At 53.0% G+C, this 16,399-nt stretch overlaps 1 protein-coding gene and 1 long non-coding RNA gene across 3 annotated transcripts; both read right to left on the bottom strand.

Moving 5' to 3' along the window:
- Positions 1-7,283: 7,283 nt before the first annotated feature.
- Positions 7,284-15,705, bottom strand: YBX1 (Y-box binding protein 1). Of its 2 annotated transcripts, none has more exons than XM_040586336.1 (7): positions 15,373-15,705; positions 14,936-14,999; positions 11,032-11,065; positions 8,678-8,767; positions 8,152-8,454; positions 7,663-7,745; positions 7,284-7,567 (listed from the first exon to the last, which is right to left on the bottom strand). In XM_040586336.1, the coding sequence occupies exons 1-7, from the start codon at positions 15,527-15,529 to the stop codon at positions 7,321-7,323; spliced, it is 978 nt and encodes a 325-aa protein (XP_040442270.1). In that variant the 5' UTR covers positions 15,530-15,705; the 3' UTR covers positions 7,284-7,320. The 2 variants fall into 2 exon arrangements, with proteins under 2 accessions (XP_040442270.1, XP_040442271.1); XM_040586337.1 differs by having other exon boundaries at positions 7,284-7,555.
- LOC121084631 lies at positions 12,038-14,901 on the bottom strand. Its single transcript, XR_005826823.1, has 2 exons — positions 12,723-14,901; positions 12,038-12,676 (listed from the first exon to the last, which is right to left on the bottom strand). It is a non-coding gene; the product is annotated as an uncharacterized LOC121084631 (long non-coding RNA).
- Positions 15,706-16,399: the final 694 nt, after the last annotated feature.

Here is a 16,399-nt window from a genome sequence, read left to right as displayed (position 1 = left end):
GCTCCCCTCCTAATGTCCCTCCATCTCTGGCAAGGATGGAAAACAGATGGTCCCATCCCTTCTGGTCTTCAGGAAGCCTTGGCAGCACTTGGGGGCACCCAGCAGCCCTCACCCACCTCCGTGGTGGGAGATGCTTTCCTTGGGCTGGCCACTTGTGATAGGGACACCTCCATGGGACACTTGATTCTGCTCCAACCTGGGTGTTTCAACACTTCATTGCTTATCTTGGGGGGGGGGGAAAAGGCATGCAAAGGCAGGTGATCTTCCCGCTGAATCACATGGCTGCAGGGATGGAGGCATCAAGGAAACCGTGGGGTATCAGGAGCCACATGCTGAGGTCACAAGTTTACGCAACAAGAGTCGTTCGACAGCAGTTTCCAGCAGCTCGATTCCCAAAGGACAAGTAGTACCGGTGGGCAATACCAGGGGGTGTCTTGGGATGAGGGAACATCTAGAGAGCCGCCCCGTGGGGGTACAGCTCTACTGCAGAAGCGATGTGTCCCTGTGTACGTGCAAAGCTGGCTCTCCAGCTCCATTGGAGCATTTTGGCAGCGCTGAGGACCACGAGATGAGGTCCAGATGCCTCTTAGGGATCCAGGTGACGCCCCAGCCTAGGTGGCACTTTGGTGGCTCAGGCAGCTGGGAAGCAGCCAGAGCAGAGGTGATGGACATCTCGGCGCCCTCGCAGGTAACCCCATGAGCGCAGCTTTGCAGCTGACGGCGTTCGGTCTCGTTCTTCTCTCAAGCCTTTTCCTGCTCCTCGCCACCTGCACCGACTGCTGGATGGTGAACGCTGACGACAGCCTGGAGGTGAGCAGGGCAGCCAGCTCCCAGGTTAGCAGCCGGGAGCAAGCTGGGTGCCTCGCCATCCAGGGGGTCCCACCGTGTCTCCCCAGGCTTGGAAAGGGGGTGTGGTGGGACAAACCTGCTGCTTTCTGCATCAGTTGGAGGGTTAGAGGATTAGAGAGAGAGAGAAATGCTGGAGCAAGAGGAGGAGACAGAGAGCAAGGTATGGGTAGGCAGTCACCAGGACACGTCCAGTGGTGGTGGGCTATCTCTGGGGGGAGCTGGGGGGCTTTTTGGTGCTTTTTGCTTGAGCATCTTTCTCCTGCTTCCAGGTAAGTCACAAATGCCGGGGGCTTTGGAGGGAGTGTGTCACCAACATGCAGGACGGGGTGAGAACCTGTGACCAGTATGACTCCATTCTGGCTGACCATCCAGGTAAGCTGGCATGGCCTGAAGGCATTTTTGAAGTTCACAGCGAAGAGTTCTCCCTCTTCCCTTTCCAAGAAGACGTGCCTCTTGCAAGGGGCTGCCCTTCATCAGGTAGCAACGCAGGGCCGGGGCTTGCCTGGCTCTCCTGCCCCACCAGCACAGCCTGGACAGCCACCCATGGTCCAGCCAGACCTGCCACGGGGTCACCAAGCGGAAGAGAAGCTGTGCCACCTCCCAACAAAGGTGTTGTGGCACGTAGAGCCCAGGCGCCGCTCCTATCCCCCACCGCACGGTGGGATTTGCAGCCCCGCTGACGTTGCACGCAGGGCTGAGGACCACCCCCACCAGCCAGGGACTTGTGTCCTCAGCTCCTGGACGGTTGTGTCATGGTGTGGAGACTTCTCCATACCACGGGTGGTGACAGGGGACAACACAGATTGGGGCGGTGGAGAAGGGAACAAGAAGTCCGCACGGACCAAGCGGGGCTGCTGTGCTGAAAAGCTCTGCAGGGAGAAGTCGCGCTGCACTGGTGACATCACAGCTGGTGACGTGCCTCATGCCAGCTCCACATTTTTCCCCACTATTTTTTAGAAAAAAAAAAGACATTTGCATGTCAAAACACCAGTTACACAACTGGGAGGAAAACCAGGCAGTCTGGACAGCAGCATCTTCTGTCCAAAGCTGTGCAAGAAGGTCTTGAGTAGGTGATGACACCCTGGGTGCTGACTGGTGCACCTTAAATGTCTGGTTTCTTGAGCTGAGCTATTAACGAGCTCGTTAAGTCCTGTTGCAAGGTTTCTGGGGAGCACTTTGCCCAGGGCAGGTGGTGGGTCCCAGTGTCGGTATCTCCTATGGACACGGCCACTGGTGAGCTGGGTGACTCTAGCAGGGACACAGGCAGCAATCCGGAGCGGGGAGAGCAGTTCCTCTGACCATTCCTCAGTCCCTTCTTCTGGTTTTTTTTTTTTTTTTTTCCTTTCCTTCCCTGCCCAGTGAAGATCGTGGTGACGCGGACCCTGCTGATCGCAGCGGATCTCCTGGCTGGCCTGGCTTTGGCTTCCTTGCTCCTCGGGCTTGATTGTGTCAAGTTCCTCAAGGAAAATCCTCGTGTCAAGCTGAAGATGCGCTATGGGGCTGGTGTCACCCTTGGTGTTGGCAGTGCGTGGCTGGGAGCGCTCGAGGGTCCCATGGGGAGCTGGGAGGGTGCCAGGAGCTCGAGGCACCCTCTCAGAGGGGTCCTGGGGGGTTGCAGAGTTCTTTCTTAACCAGCCCCGTTTCTCCTAGGCATCCTGGGTCTCGTGGGCTCCGTGTGGTACGCGGTGGACGTCTACGTGGAAAGGGCCACGCTGGTGTCGCACAATATATTCCTGGGGGTCCATTATGACTTTGGGTGGTCGTGCTGGCTGGGGATGGCCGGCTCGACGGGCTGCTTGGTGGCATCTGTCCTGCTGACCTGCTGCCTCTGCTCCTGCACAGGTCAGTCCGCCCTGGCCCCCCACAGCCCGATTGCTGCCCTGCAGGGACATACGTGGGGGGAAGGACCAGCTCAGAGGGTTGCAGACACTTCTCACAGGGTCCAAAGGGATCTCCATGGCCCCTGGGGGGGGCTGGGTCACGCCAGGCAGGATTGGGCTGCGGGAGGATCCCCAAAGCCTCGTGAGGGGATGGAGGGGGGGTGCAGAAATGTCCCAGCCACATGCCTGGGACCTTGAGGTCCTGGTATGTTGGCATCTACCCAAAGTGGTGGCCGTGCTGCAGCTGTGTCACTGTGACCAGCCCAAACCTGAGTGGGTGGCCACAGGGATGTGCTGGTGAGAATCTGGTCCCACCAGCAGGGACATGGGACAGGCGATGCCTCACCAGACACCACCTCCACTCCTGACGCCTGGTCCCACTGGGTGGAAGCTGCCCCTCCAGAGCTGGCTGTGCAGCTTCATCTCTCCTGCCGTGTCCCCACACTGCAGCACCCCCCCTGAGTCACCCTCCCCCACTGGTGGCCATGATACAACCCCCCCCATTCTCTCCTGGCAGACCCCAGCAGGCACCAGCAACCGCAGAGAGCTCCCCAGCCCCAGGGCCGCACGGCCACCAGCAAGATGTATGCTGTGGACTCTCGCGTGTGATGGGCATCAACACCTCCCGTGCCCTGTCCTGCTGTGGGATGCTCCCCCGCTCCAGTCAGACCCCATTAAAGCACCATCACCTATACTGGGACAGCTCTGCAATCGCTTTAAGGCTCTGACTGCAGGGTTCATGCCAGCTGCAGCACCAGGGGCTGCAAAAAAGTAAGGATGCTGCAGAAGCCACCCAGAGAACAGGTTTTCCCCCACCCCCCACCCCACTTTCAGCCAGGTTTGATGAAAATAAACCCCAGAAAAGTGTTGCTTTAAGAAAAGATCGCCTCCAAATCCCCTGGGGAAGCCGTTGAGCAAAGAGCTCTTATGATGTGGCTTTGAAGGACTTGAGTGGAAAGCCTTTTCTGCACGGAGCAACACTGACTCCACGTGGCTGGTGGCCCCGATCCCTCGTGCACGAAACCACCCCTGCGCTCAAAAACTTGGCAGCAAAAGGTTTGCTTTTAAAAAGCGGGTAAAGCGAGCAGCCCGCAGCATTAACGAATGCCGCCGTGGGGTGGCTGCTGGAGGATCGCTACCGCTGCACGTCAGGCACAAGGAGGGGAGTCAGTTTGAAGCCTACCCACCGTGCTCTACTTGCAACGCTGGATTTTTGAGTCCATGCAAAAAGGGAATCCTTGTTTTCCAAGCGAATTACCATCCTTTGCTTGCAAACCGTGATGAAAACAAACCAGAATCCAAACCCACCAACAACACACCCCCCCCCCTCCACCTCCAATTGCTGGTTTTGTCCTTATTCCCTTATTTCTCCAACAGTTCGCACACAGACAGCAGCGCAGCGCAGGGAGCTGGGCAGAGAGCTGCCCGACACAGGCTCTGCACCCCAGAAAGCAGCAAACCAAGCCCCCCCGTGTCCCAAGCAGATGCTGCTGCAGGGCCCCAAACAGCCCCCACGAGGGAAAGGTGCAGAAAAGACACGCAGTACCGCTTCTGTAGCCTAAGCAGGCTGCAAAACACCTACGCCCCCAAACCAGGAGAGCTGCCAAGGGTCCTCCCAAGCCCCCAGGGAAGGCAGGGAGAGAATTCCCAATCTCACCTAAAGCTGAAAAGCAGCAAAGCTGTTGCTTTCTTACAGCTCCTCACTTCACCTGCTAAGGCAGAACCGCCAGCGGCCAGCTGCTGCATCCTGCAGCACCGGAACGAGTCCGTCGCGTTATTAGCAGAGGTTAAAGCAACGCCACGGGGACCTGAGGAAGGAAGAAATGCGATCACTAACGGTGCACGACAGAAACAGAGCGTGACCGACAGCTTGCTGGTAACCAGCAGGCAGCCGCGGTCCAAAGGCTGGGCAGCCAGCAGCGTGCTACGAGGTAGAGAGCAAAGCCTAAAGCCCAGGGCTGCTACCAGCTGGCACTTGAGCGCACAGGAAAGCGATTCAAAAGAGCAAACCCTCACACCATACAAGCACTGAGCACCTTAGTGCATGCAAAAGCTCGCAAAAGCTGCCATCAACCACACCTCAACCACTGGGTGCTCTCCATCGTATGCGTTACTGGTGATTTCTAACTGGTTTGCACGCAGCAAACAGGAGAAAGCTCCACCTCCCACCACCAGGACCCCAGACCGAGCATGCTCCTGTGCTCTGTCACCCCCAGCGTGACAGCAGGGGTACAAGGAGCGTGTCACCCCCTGGAAAGGCTTGGTGTCACAACAAGGCAGCTTGGGGGCAGCTGTGGGAGGCTCTGGATGCCAAACCCGGCCGGGAACTCACCTTTTCCCCTAGTTTTCCCCTCAATCCCTCTTCCCACACACCAGCAACTCGTTACATCCACGCTCTAAGATCCCAGAGCAGCAGGGCTCTGCACAGCTCAAAATGAGTTTCAGCGTTTGGGGTTTTTTTCTTCTTTTTAAGTATTTCACACCACCTCAGTTTTGAGACTACCCCAGCAAACAGCTCTTGGAAACATGCACCAAGCACCTCCCCTCCAAGCCGTGCCACCCAGTTGCAGTAAGGACTCAATTGATTTTTAATTATTTTTTTAACTTCGATTTTTTTTTTCCTTTTACTCCAACCTGCCTGCACACTTAAGAAATAAAGCAGGTTTTTCCCCCCCCAAAACTTTTTTATGAAAACTTAAACCCTTTCACACAAAAGTGGGTTTAAAACAACCAAGCACACAAGGTAATTCTTTAAGACCTTTATTAACAGATGCTTGCAGTTTGACTTGAAAAAATCAGGTGTATATTTCATACAAATTAAAAATGAGGTTCTTAAAAATCTCAACTTGACCAGATATGAAACAATTTAAAAACCTTTAAAGGTATATTGAGAAAAAACAGGCTTTTAAAAAACGTGTTTATCGTTTCCAAAAGGAGACTTCTTTAGGTAAAAATAATAAAAACCCCATGCTGCATAGATAATGCAGATAGTTCTAGTAATCTGGTCAACAGCAAAAAGCAAGCACTTAAGGTCTTCAGTTCCAATTCTTTTGTTCATTTCTTATTGCTGGAATTTCATTTTCTTTTCTTCTTCATTTCTTAAGTCTTTTCTTTGATGACTAAACTGAAAAAGAGGAAGAAAAAAAAAAAAGGATGATCAGACAGGTGTCAGGGGGTTACGCAGACATTTTGCCTGGCGAGCCTCACCTGCAATTCACAAACTCTGGCTAAGCCACCTTTCCTGCACACACAGAACCTCACCAAATACAGCTCTTTAACATCAGCCCACTTTCAGTGGCCAGAACAGCCATCTTCCACACAAAGGACTCCAGAAAGAGAAGAGATGATGAAGTTTAAACCCAAAGGGATCCCACTTCCACCTCTCCCCGGCCTCCTGGGGTGAGCTGCTGACGTTGGGCTCTGCTGACACAGCCGGCTCAGTGCCAGGGGACCAGGCCTGGAAAACCAGGCTGGAGAACCCCAGACAACCCCCGGGAAGGCAGGCACGAGGGCAACTCCAGACCTTCAGAAGGTGGCTTAAGAGCAGATTTCTAACTGTGCCTAACAGGCAGCATGGCTTCAGTAAGCTGCTGCCCAGACCGCAGAAACCACAATTTATATTCTCCCCTACTACCAAGAGACAGAAGAGCAACTAAAACTTCATCCTGGTGTTTTTTGAAGCCCATGATATTAAGAATTCATCCGGCAGGTGTTAATCATTACAATGAACACCAGGAGAAAACAAAGGTTCCCATCACGTGCACAGAAAACACCGCAGCAAGGCTTGAAGAGCCATTGAGGAATCCCACTGGATCCAGCAGCCTGCGAGCCCTGGAGCTCTCGGAGCTGGGAGAGGTCTGCGGCTGCCAGTGGCACCAAGCTACTCCCCATGTCCAGCCCCTGCATTCCCTGCTCATCCCCTTCATGTGACCCTGCACCGTCGCTCCCACCAGGACCCAACGCCTCTTTCCGTTTGCCTGCCCTCCTGGCGACGAGCGACCAGCGAGACAATAGGGATGGGATATGAACGCTGGCGAGAGGAAATACAGAGAGGGGAAGGACAGAAAAGGCAGGCGCCAGAAAAAAAGCAGAACAAGTACAAACAGTCCTAGAAATGAAAATACTTTCAAAATAGCCACTGTCCATTGGAAGACAGCACCAAATCAGGGCCAGCCCACCTTGCAACAGAACTAGTTTTAGCATCAACATTTAGGCAATCCTCCCAAGCAGCAAGCCACACCAGCACCTCGGAACTTCAACCACCACCACCCTGGATGCCCCTTAAAAAAAAGCCTGTCTCCCACTAGTTTTTCCAGCACTTTTTTCTTTAGATAAAAAGCCGCTACTGACACGTTCTTGCAAATCTTGTGTCAACTTTCCAGACATTAGTGCCTAGAGGTCTAAATGCCATTCACTTCCCCTTGGGGACCGAGGGATGGAAGCTCGGACACTTCAGAGAAATTAAAGGAAAGCATCGAAAATAAAAAGAAGGGTCAGCAGATGGACCCAACCCAGCAGATGGATAAAAAGATGGGTCAGCGAGGAGGTCTGGACACGCACCCGGATGATGGTAGAGATGGTAAGCCGGTATTTACTCAGCCCCGCCCTGCTCGGCCTCGGGAGCGGACGTGTTCTCAGCTGGTGGTTCGGCTGTCTTCGTCTCTTTGCCATCTTGTGGTTTAGGGTTCTCTGGGCGTCTGCGTCTGTAGTTGAAGTTACGACGGTACCGACGTTGAGGTGGCTGCTGACTTTGGGTCTCATCCCCTTGGTTCTCCTTATCTTCTTCGTTCCCATCCTCTCTAGGCTGTCTTTGACGAGGAGGACCCCTGAAAGTCAAGCTAGGCTTTAACAGTGCAGCATCTGACCATCGCCATGTTCTGTCTCTGTTGCCAGAAGGCAAGGTTAAACCAAAAAAAGTCGATCTGCCGCATACCTGCGAAATCGGGGTCTATAACCTCGATACATGTTCTGCCTGACTGGTCTGCCTTGGTCTCCTGCACTCTGGTTGTCAGCACCCTGGAAGACATCAGGCAACAAACCATTTTAGATGCAGGAAAAAGCACGGGAACGCCACAGCTGGCCAAGCGGTGAGGGGGACAGCTCTAAGGGGGCTGTCGGGTTTGCTCGAAGGCGTACAAAGCATCCCAGGGTGGAAGAGTACGCCCCGTGCAGAGTTTCTGTTTCTTCCATGCAATCCTATAGAAGTTAATGCAAATTACAACACTCTGGCTTTTAAAAGCTGTGACATCACCACCTTCAGCCTATCCACACCTGCTACAGGGTTCATCTTCCTGCCAAATCTTGCCAAGAACACCCCCCAGTCTCCAGGAAAGGTGGCAAAACCCTGCGTCCCGTCCCACCACCCTGCTCCAAAGCAATCGAGCCAGTTTGAGTGTCATGCTTCAAGCGGCCGTTACGTTACCTCCACTATCTCTCCCTGCACGGGAGGGTTGGAATATTGTGGTCGACGCCCGTAGGGCCTACGCATATAGTAAGGTGGGTACCGCCGCCTGCGATAGGGACGGCGTTGCTGGGCTTGACCTTCTGGTATGTTCTCTGCTCCTTCGTTCTTTTCCCCACTCTCACTGTTCTGGTAGTTTTGCTGGTAGTTGCGTGGAGGACCCCTACGACGTGGATATCGTCTGTAATGGTTACGGTCTGCTGCGTATTTACTGCCTTGCACTGGAACTCCACCGGGACCTGTAACATTAGCTGCCTCCGCACCCTAAAGAGCGGGGACAGCGTGAGATAAACAGTCAGCATCGTTACCACTTAGAGCATAACAGAATTTAGTACCGAGCAACGATTGACATCCACCTTGTAAAGCCATGAAAAAACATTCCGTCTCCTTGGATGGCATCAGGCATCGACTCAAACCACAGGTACCACACCACAGCCTGCAGACCGATTTTTCCATGCACACTCCAACCCCCGAGAGATGTGTTTACCTTTTCTCCCTCAACCACATCAAACTCCACGGTCTCTCCATCTCCTACGCTGCGGAGGTACTTCCTGGGGTTATTCTTCTTTATGGCAGTCTGAGAACATAACATCGCACGATTACTTTTACAGGCACAGCATGAGAACACTACTTAGCACATCTAAAGACTTTTTTTTTTTAAATTAAGAAACTTGAGTATTTAATATCTTAGGAGAAAGACCTGTACTCCTGAAAAAGCAATTAAGCCACCGTGAAAATCCAGGAAGCCAGAAAATCTACCTGTATTACTATAGTTATGGCCTATTTGAAACGTACAACAGCTTTACCACTGACTGGAAACATCTGTCAACACACTGTCTGCGAGCTGAAAAAGCAGTCTGAAAACAAACAAACAAGAAGCACCCCACAATACAAGCTGGCCAGAGTATTCCTAACCAGAGTTCTGCATTTAACACCCCCGTAGTATTTATTCATCCCTCTGAAGCACATACACCAACGTGTAAGCCTTTCCAATCCCATCCACAGACTTCAGCCCTCTACCATTTCCCACACCACCGCAACAGCCTACGTGTCCCAAGCTACATAAACACATCGACAGCCAGAAACCAAGAGATTTCTTTCTCTCAGGCTTCCAATACCATCACTCCAGTCGCAGCATTTACCAGTCAATCACAAATCTACTCTAGCTGCGTATTATACACCAAGGATTAGCCCTTCCAAGGTGTCAGCACCAGACAAGCCTTTGTATCGGTATCTGCATGTTAAACGACATTACTAGAAAACACTGAATTTTCTGTGCTGTTCAGCAGCGGATTAAATTTTTGACAGATGAGTTAACACTCAATATGCACTGCTCTCTGCCACGTTATGCTTATCAAAGGCTTTAACTGAACAGTAATACAAGTGTAACAACTTTACAAAAAAATACCAGCAACAGAATCTGACTGGATTTTTTTTCCCCTAAACGGAGCAAAATCTATGGGAAAACATGCCCACAAGCCTCAGCCTATAGAGCAGTGATTTTAGGGAAAGAGAGGAAGCTTTATTACAACAGCTCTGCATGAGACCCAAGCTTGATAATGGGGATGGGGAAAAAGTATACAGCTGTAACTCCTAAAACATGCCCATTTCTTCCAGATGAGACCCCTGAAACTGTTTTGCTATGAAAATCATTACTTGAAACAAATCACTGCCAAACTTGCTTTTACAACCACTGACGGTAGTTACAGGACAAGTCCTGAAAACTGACGTGTAGGTCAAGGTCACTTAGGGGTTACCCTACTTGCAAATCAAGTAATAAAGCCTGAAAGCTTTCCTTCAGGGTATGTATTCCTGCCTCAGCACACAGGAACATGGTGGAGTCACTTGGCCTTCCTCCACTGCCCATTACAGAATAACCTTTGCTAAACAAATGCCTCTACATTTTAATAGCAGGTAATTTAGGTACAGCACAAGCAAGAAGCCGAGAGCTGACAAATTAAACCGGAGTCAGGATACTTCCCAGGGGTTACTCCTCCCTCCCTCTGCGTTTGCAACATCAGTAGTGTACCCCTAACTCAAAACAAACCAACAAGCCACACGCTCCTAAATGCCAGAAGGAAACCATGCCCTGCTAAGAACTCTGTGGGCTGCTGCACAAGAAATCCTAAGACAGAAAGGAAAAAAAAAAAAAAAAATCACACTGCTGATCACAGCCTTGTAAGTCCGACAAGAGACTAAACTAAAGCCAACCTGCTCCATGAAATAAGCTGCAAGTGCAGTGTGCAGTCTCACCCTGGTCTAGTTTCCAGAGGATTACATGCTCACCAGACATTGTATCTGAGTGTACATATCTGTTAAACGGAAAATATACCTATTAAAATGTTTGCAGGCTTTCGCTGAAAGCCTGGAGCAATAAAATCTACCAAAGTTCTGCCTAAAAAAAAAAAAACAAACAACCACCTTCACTGGCACTTCATCCCTATTACAGCCCAATTAATTTCTCTCCCTGCTGCAAGCTTTTCATTTAACTTTATTTCCATATGCTTATTTAACAACTATATGGATCCACAAGGCAATTTAACTGGACTTCAAAGAGTTATCCCCAAGCCAACAGAGCACACTTGCAGACAGCGCAATTTTCATCACTATAGTGTGTCAGCCCGCTCAACCCCACAGATCTCGTGTCCTCACGATGGATGTGCAAAACCCCCAGCCGCAAGCTGGCTCTACATGCCATCCAATAGTGAGAAACAGTTGTTTGTGTTGAAGTAATGGTTTTTGGAAAAGGTGAGGCTCCCTCACCACCTCAGCCCTACTTACACAGGTCATGCATAGCAAGTTTCAGCGAGGTAACACGTTTTAGTTCCAAGGAAATCTTACCTGATGGACAAACACATCTTCCTTGGTGTCATTCCTGCAAGACAACAGGACATTGAAATCCATGCACGAAATGCACAGTCAAGTTAAAAATTCAATTGTCTGGGGTGGGAACAAAACACAGATCTGTCGAGACAACTAGCTTTCTGCATCAGCCTTGCTCCTCAACCTGCTCTCAGCTAGTCCCTCTACTAGTTTACTGCCTGGAGTAAGGAGATGGCCAGGTAGGTTCAGAGCGCAGGCTGAAGCGCAGCAAGTTGCAGCTGAAGGCATTCCTCCTCCCTCCTGCACACCCCTCTACCCGTCACATCCCATCGATGGAGATGTTCGCAGGGGAGAGAACACCCGACAGCAACCTGACAGTCACTCCTGGCAGTGCTCTGCGTGGGCATGGGCCGCCGCAACCTTTGGAACAGGCTGTGACACCACCATCCTTGGGTGATCTCTCCAGAGTTATATCCTCTCCGCCTCAACATTTCCTTGGTTTAAGAAGGCAACACCACCAGCTGACCACTGAAGGCAAACAGGGTTAGTCAAGCTGCGTTTGTGAGCACAGAGAGGGAAAAGCTTGGGTTTCTCACCTCACAAGAAAAGAGCAGCTCAAGCCCGCACCTACGAAGATCCAAGAGCATCCTTCAGCGCTATCACGATACGCGATTAACACGCTGAGGCCAGACAACCCCCCTACAGTACCAACTTCAATCAGAAAAGTTTCTCTTCTGCAATTAAGAGGTACAGCAGAAACAGCCTCTGCGCAGGTCTGAGCGCTGCACATGCCGTTTCCACCGCTCATGACAAACTTACGGCGGTAAATCCCAGCTCGCGTTGCACCAACTGAACCTCACCACGGGATGATTTTCATTGGTTTGACTCAATAGCAAAGTGGCTTTAATTTCCTAGAATGACTGGTTAAAGACATTACAAAGCAAGCTTGCGTGAAAATGTGCTCAGAACTGGAGAGCTTACAGGTACGGGTAACAGAATTAAGAATTATTATTTTTTTTTTTAAAAAAAGATAAAGCCAAGTGTTCCTCACCACTGGCTTGAAAACATGAGGATGACAGATAAGACTCTTCCAAAAACTCAAGCCCAGCTATAGTTACTCCATCAGACAGCACTAGAAAAAAAAAAGTCCCCATGCTTAATCATGGAACTGATGCCTACAAACCTCAAAGGTTACTGGAAAAAGCAGAGCCAGCCCGATCACCACAAGGCAGCTCACTTCTGAGGTGCCACGATGCAGCATCCAGCAGCCCTCACAAAGCCTGAGCCTAAATATTTTCTTCTTCACCATGCAAGGTCTCTTGCCAGATGCTCCAAAAGCTGAAAACCTTCAGAAGATCCCACTAACAGGCTTTCAGTAAAAATGCTTAACACCTTCCTCCACTCTCAACCGAAAAAAGGTGGTAGGAAGCGCTCATCATCTGTGCTCTGCAAGCGCGGATGCTCTCGTTCTCGCTTAGGTTTTGGGCAACCAGACCAGACATCTGAAGTCCTTTTGAAAAGTTTCTATTCAAGAAGACACTGGAGGTTTAGATCAACAAATGACACTGTTCCACAGACCCAGCTCTAGGTGTATAAACAGTCAGTTAAAAAAAATAGACTGTCCAATTTTAAAGCCCAGTGCCACACAGCACACGATTCCCGACTGTCCAATTTTAAAGCCCAGTGCCACACAGCACACGATTCCCGACGCTGTTTTCCAGCGAGCACATCTAGATAGTGTCATAGTAATAGCGATCGCTTTTTCAAAATAAAACTTGAAATGGTACCAGAGAAACTCCCATTCTGAAGGCCCAACAAGCCATTCAGCTTATCTTTGCCCTAAATGACTCCGCTTCCAACATTCTTAATCCATGAAAGTGGGGGGAAAAAAAAAATAAAATTGGACAAGCAGACAGATTAAGAAAACACAACCAGTCCAGCAGAGCACTGAATACAAATCCAGATATCAACGTGCAGCTCCAATTATGGTAAGAGGACCAAGCCCCTGGCCTGCAGGTCTATTTATTATTTTGACAACTGTGAGAAACAATTGACAGATGCTCAGAATTCAAACCGGCATTTCACAACAGGAGCGCGCTTTGACGGTTAAAAGGAACGCAGGAAGCACTCGAAGCCAACGTGCACCTACACCAAAGGTAACATTTTACTTCCAAAGTTCACGTTAGCTGCAAGCTGACCCAGCCGAAGCAAAGACAGGCAAGGGCAGGAGCTGCCGTGAAGTTTCCCTTGCAGCAAACCAGAGAGATTCCAGAGTTGAGGAAATGTCCTCCAGTTGAGTTCCCATGCTGCCGCTCTAATCTCTTGATAACACGAGATCACGCTGGGTTTCTCATTAAAAATGGCAACCTCAGGGATTAAACAGCTGCCAAATTAATGACTGGGGAAGCCATTTGGATGTCTTAACTAACTGCTGTTGCTTCCTCGCTTGACTCACATCACTCAGCATTTCCACTACTGAGGGAAACAGGAAAAAAACCCTTCCCTAGAGGTAGAGTTTGTGGCCTATGACTTTATACACGTTTACAAAAGCCAAAGACGTAAAAGCTTACAGCACCATATAGAACACGTAACACTAAAACACTTTTTGAGGAACGCAAAGCGGGCAGACTCAGAGTCAAGTTTTTAAAGTTGCAGACGCAGAACCGATTGAGGAGATTGGCAGATGCATCAGGCTAAGTCATCAGGTAACAGACAGTTTAAAAAGGCAGTTTAAACCGAACCTAAGCAAAAGGGCCAATAAAAGCTCCAACAAAGATGGACCCCCAAGTTTTCAGCCAAAACTTGGGGTTCGAAGCACTAGGTGGATAAGGGGAACAGTTCTTTGGAATATGGCCTCTGCAAAATAACCCCCGGGGAGGCCCTCCAGAGCTGGTGGGTACCACAATTTCCCATTTTTCCAGATTCAACTCGCAGAGCAATTCCAGGACTCCTCTACTACTGGATAGCTACACTGACACACCTATTTTAAGTACTTACACAACTCAGTAAGTGTTAAAATTTTTCTTTCAAACCAAGCACTGTCACAAAAAGAACCTTCTAGGCACTTGTTTCTCGAGACCCCTTCATATCCCAGCCCTGCGGCCTAAGACAGATCTGGATTTTGCTCATTTCCTTAAACATTCAGGTTTCCCTCATGGGAGCACATTTTTAACTACCAACCCCTCCAACCTTATTTTTTTGCTGGCATGGCTGTGAGCGAGCTCCATGCAGAGGTTTACACAAGGATCTCCTGCATGCGAAGAGCCACCAGCCTTTTATACCCTTGAAAACGACCCCCTCCTCCCAAAACCCAACCCCCCATTAAAAATCTACCTTAATATTAAGAAATATCGCAGGAGTCACTAAGCGAGCACGGCTCCTGCTGGGATTAGCGCAGGGAAAAGCCAGCCCAGTGGGAGACACTGGGACAGGGGTAGGGCCTGCCCCGCCAGCTGTCCCCAAGCAGGGCAGCAGTGTCCCCAAACAGGGTGGCGGTGCCCCCCAAGCAGGGCCTCCCAGGCAGGGTGGCAATATCCCCCAGGCAGGGTGGTGGAGCCCCCCAAGCGTGCCCCCCAAGCAGGGTGGCAATGTCCCCTAAGCAGGGCAGCAATGTCCCCAAGCAGAGTGGCAGTGCCCCCCAAGCATGACCCCCAAGTAGGGCGCCAGTGCCCCCCCAGCAGGGTGGCAATGTCCCCTAAGCAGGGCACCCCAAGCAGGGCAGCAATGTCCCCAAGCAGAGTGGCAGTGCCCCCCCAGCAGGGTGGCAATGTCCCCCAAGCAGCGTGGCAGCACCCCCTAAGGAAAGCCCCCAAACGGGGCCCCCCGGGCAGGGTGGCAGGGGGTGACAGAAGCACAGCCCCCCCCCCTCCTCCCCCCCCGTGTCACCGCGCCCCGCAGGCCCCACCCCCCCGGGCCCCCTCACCTGTTGATGAAGCCGTAACCGTTCCTCACGTTGAACCATTTCACTGTTCCCAAAACCTTCGTTGCTGAGGGAGGGGGGCGGGGGCGGGGGGGTGACACACACACACACACAGAGAGGAGGCGGCGGCGTCAGGGCGGCACGTGGCGGGGCGGCGCACACAAAGGCCCCGCGTGGCGGACATTTTGAGCCGCCCCGCCCCCACCCGCCGACACGCGGGGCCCGGCGGCGCGCGCGGGAGGAGGAGGAGGAGGAGGAGGAGGAGGAGGAGGAGGAGGGCGCCCAACGGCCGCCACGGGCGCGCGCGCCGGGAGGAGGTGGGAGGGAGGAGGAGGAGGAGGAGGGGGAGGAGGAGGCGCGCGCCGCCCCTCAGCGATGGCGGGCGGCGGGACGCGGGGACACGCGGGGCCGCCCGACCCCCAACCCCCCCCTCCCCTCACCGATGACCTTCTTGTCCCCGCCGGCGGGAGGCGCCGCCGAGGCCAGGCCGCTGCCCCCGTTCCCGGTGCCGCCGTTAGGCTTAGAGTCGGCGGGGGCGGCGGGGGCCGCCGCGGGGACGGGGGCGGCGGGCGGCTGGGTCTCGGCCTCGCTGCTCATGGCGGCGGCTGTTCGGTGCGGACGGTGGTGGTGACTGGCTGTTTGCGCCGCCTCCCGCGGTGTGATGGTGACTGAGGCCGGCCGTGGGGGGGCTGCTCCCTGCTCCGGGCTCGCTGAGCTCCGCTCTCCGCTCCCGATACCGATCGAACTGGCCACAATGGCGGCCCGCACCGGCTAGCCACCCCGCGCGCCCCGCCCGCGCCGCCCGCTACTCGCCGCGCGGCCCGTCCGTCAAGCGCCCAGACAGCCCGTTGGTTCTTCCCCTACCGGTCACCGCCCCCCGCCGAAAGCCTATTGGTAGCCGCACCCGCCTTTCCTCAGGAGCGCGCTTCCATTGGCTGTTCCGGCCGCGGCTGCCAGGCTCTCTTTTCTCACCGGCCTACCCGGAGTCCCCGCCTCCGCGCTCCGATTGGCTGCTCCCGCCACTCCCGCCCCCAACGGGCCCGACCGGGGAAGCGCGCGCGACCATGTGGCGGCGGCGGCTCCGTGCGCTCCCGGCTCGGGGACGCCGCTACCGCCAGCCCCCCCCCCCACTCCCCCGGTACCACCGGGACCCGGCCCCGTTCCAGGGTGAGGCCCAGGCTTCCGTTAAAAAAAAAAAAAAATCACGATGGGAAGGAGCCCGGAAGCGTTAATTACCGGTGGGAAATGACGGATCTGGAGACATGGCGGAGCTGCTTCAAATACGCCGTTACATGCAGTTCCAGCGCCGGCACCAACCGCCCGAGAAACGGCTGCGAGGGTTGCGCGGCGGTAGCGAAATGCCCCGAGTGCCACAGCTGGCGCTTGAACGGGGAGGGGCTGGACTCACCCCTCTCCCCCAGGAGCTGGGGTCCAGGTCTACCCCACCATCACTACCACCCAGGAGCA

This window comes from Falco naumanni, chromosome 3 (assembly GCF_017639655.2).
Source record: "Falco naumanni isolate bFalNau1 chromosome 3, bFalNau1.pat, whole genome shotgun sequence".
NCBI classification, from domain to species: Eukaryota; Metazoa; Chordata; class Aves; order Falconiformes; family Falconidae; genus Falco; species Falco naumanni.
This window is presented reverse-complemented; position numbering and strand designations above follow the sequence as displayed.

Coding starts and splice junctions, on each gene's coding strand:
- YBX1 (XM_040586336.1), bottom strand. CDS start 15,529: ATGAGCAGCGAGGCCGAGACCCAGCCGCCCGCCGCCCCCGTCCCCGCG. Junction 11,066..14,935: donor GGTTACGGCTTCATCAACAG/GTGAGGGGGCCC, acceptor GTTGTCTTGCAG/GAATGACACCAAGGAAGATG. Junction 7,746..8,151: donor TGCAGGGAGAGATAGTGGAG/GTAACGTAACGG, acceptor GATGTCTTCCAG/GGTGCTGACAACCAGAGTGC.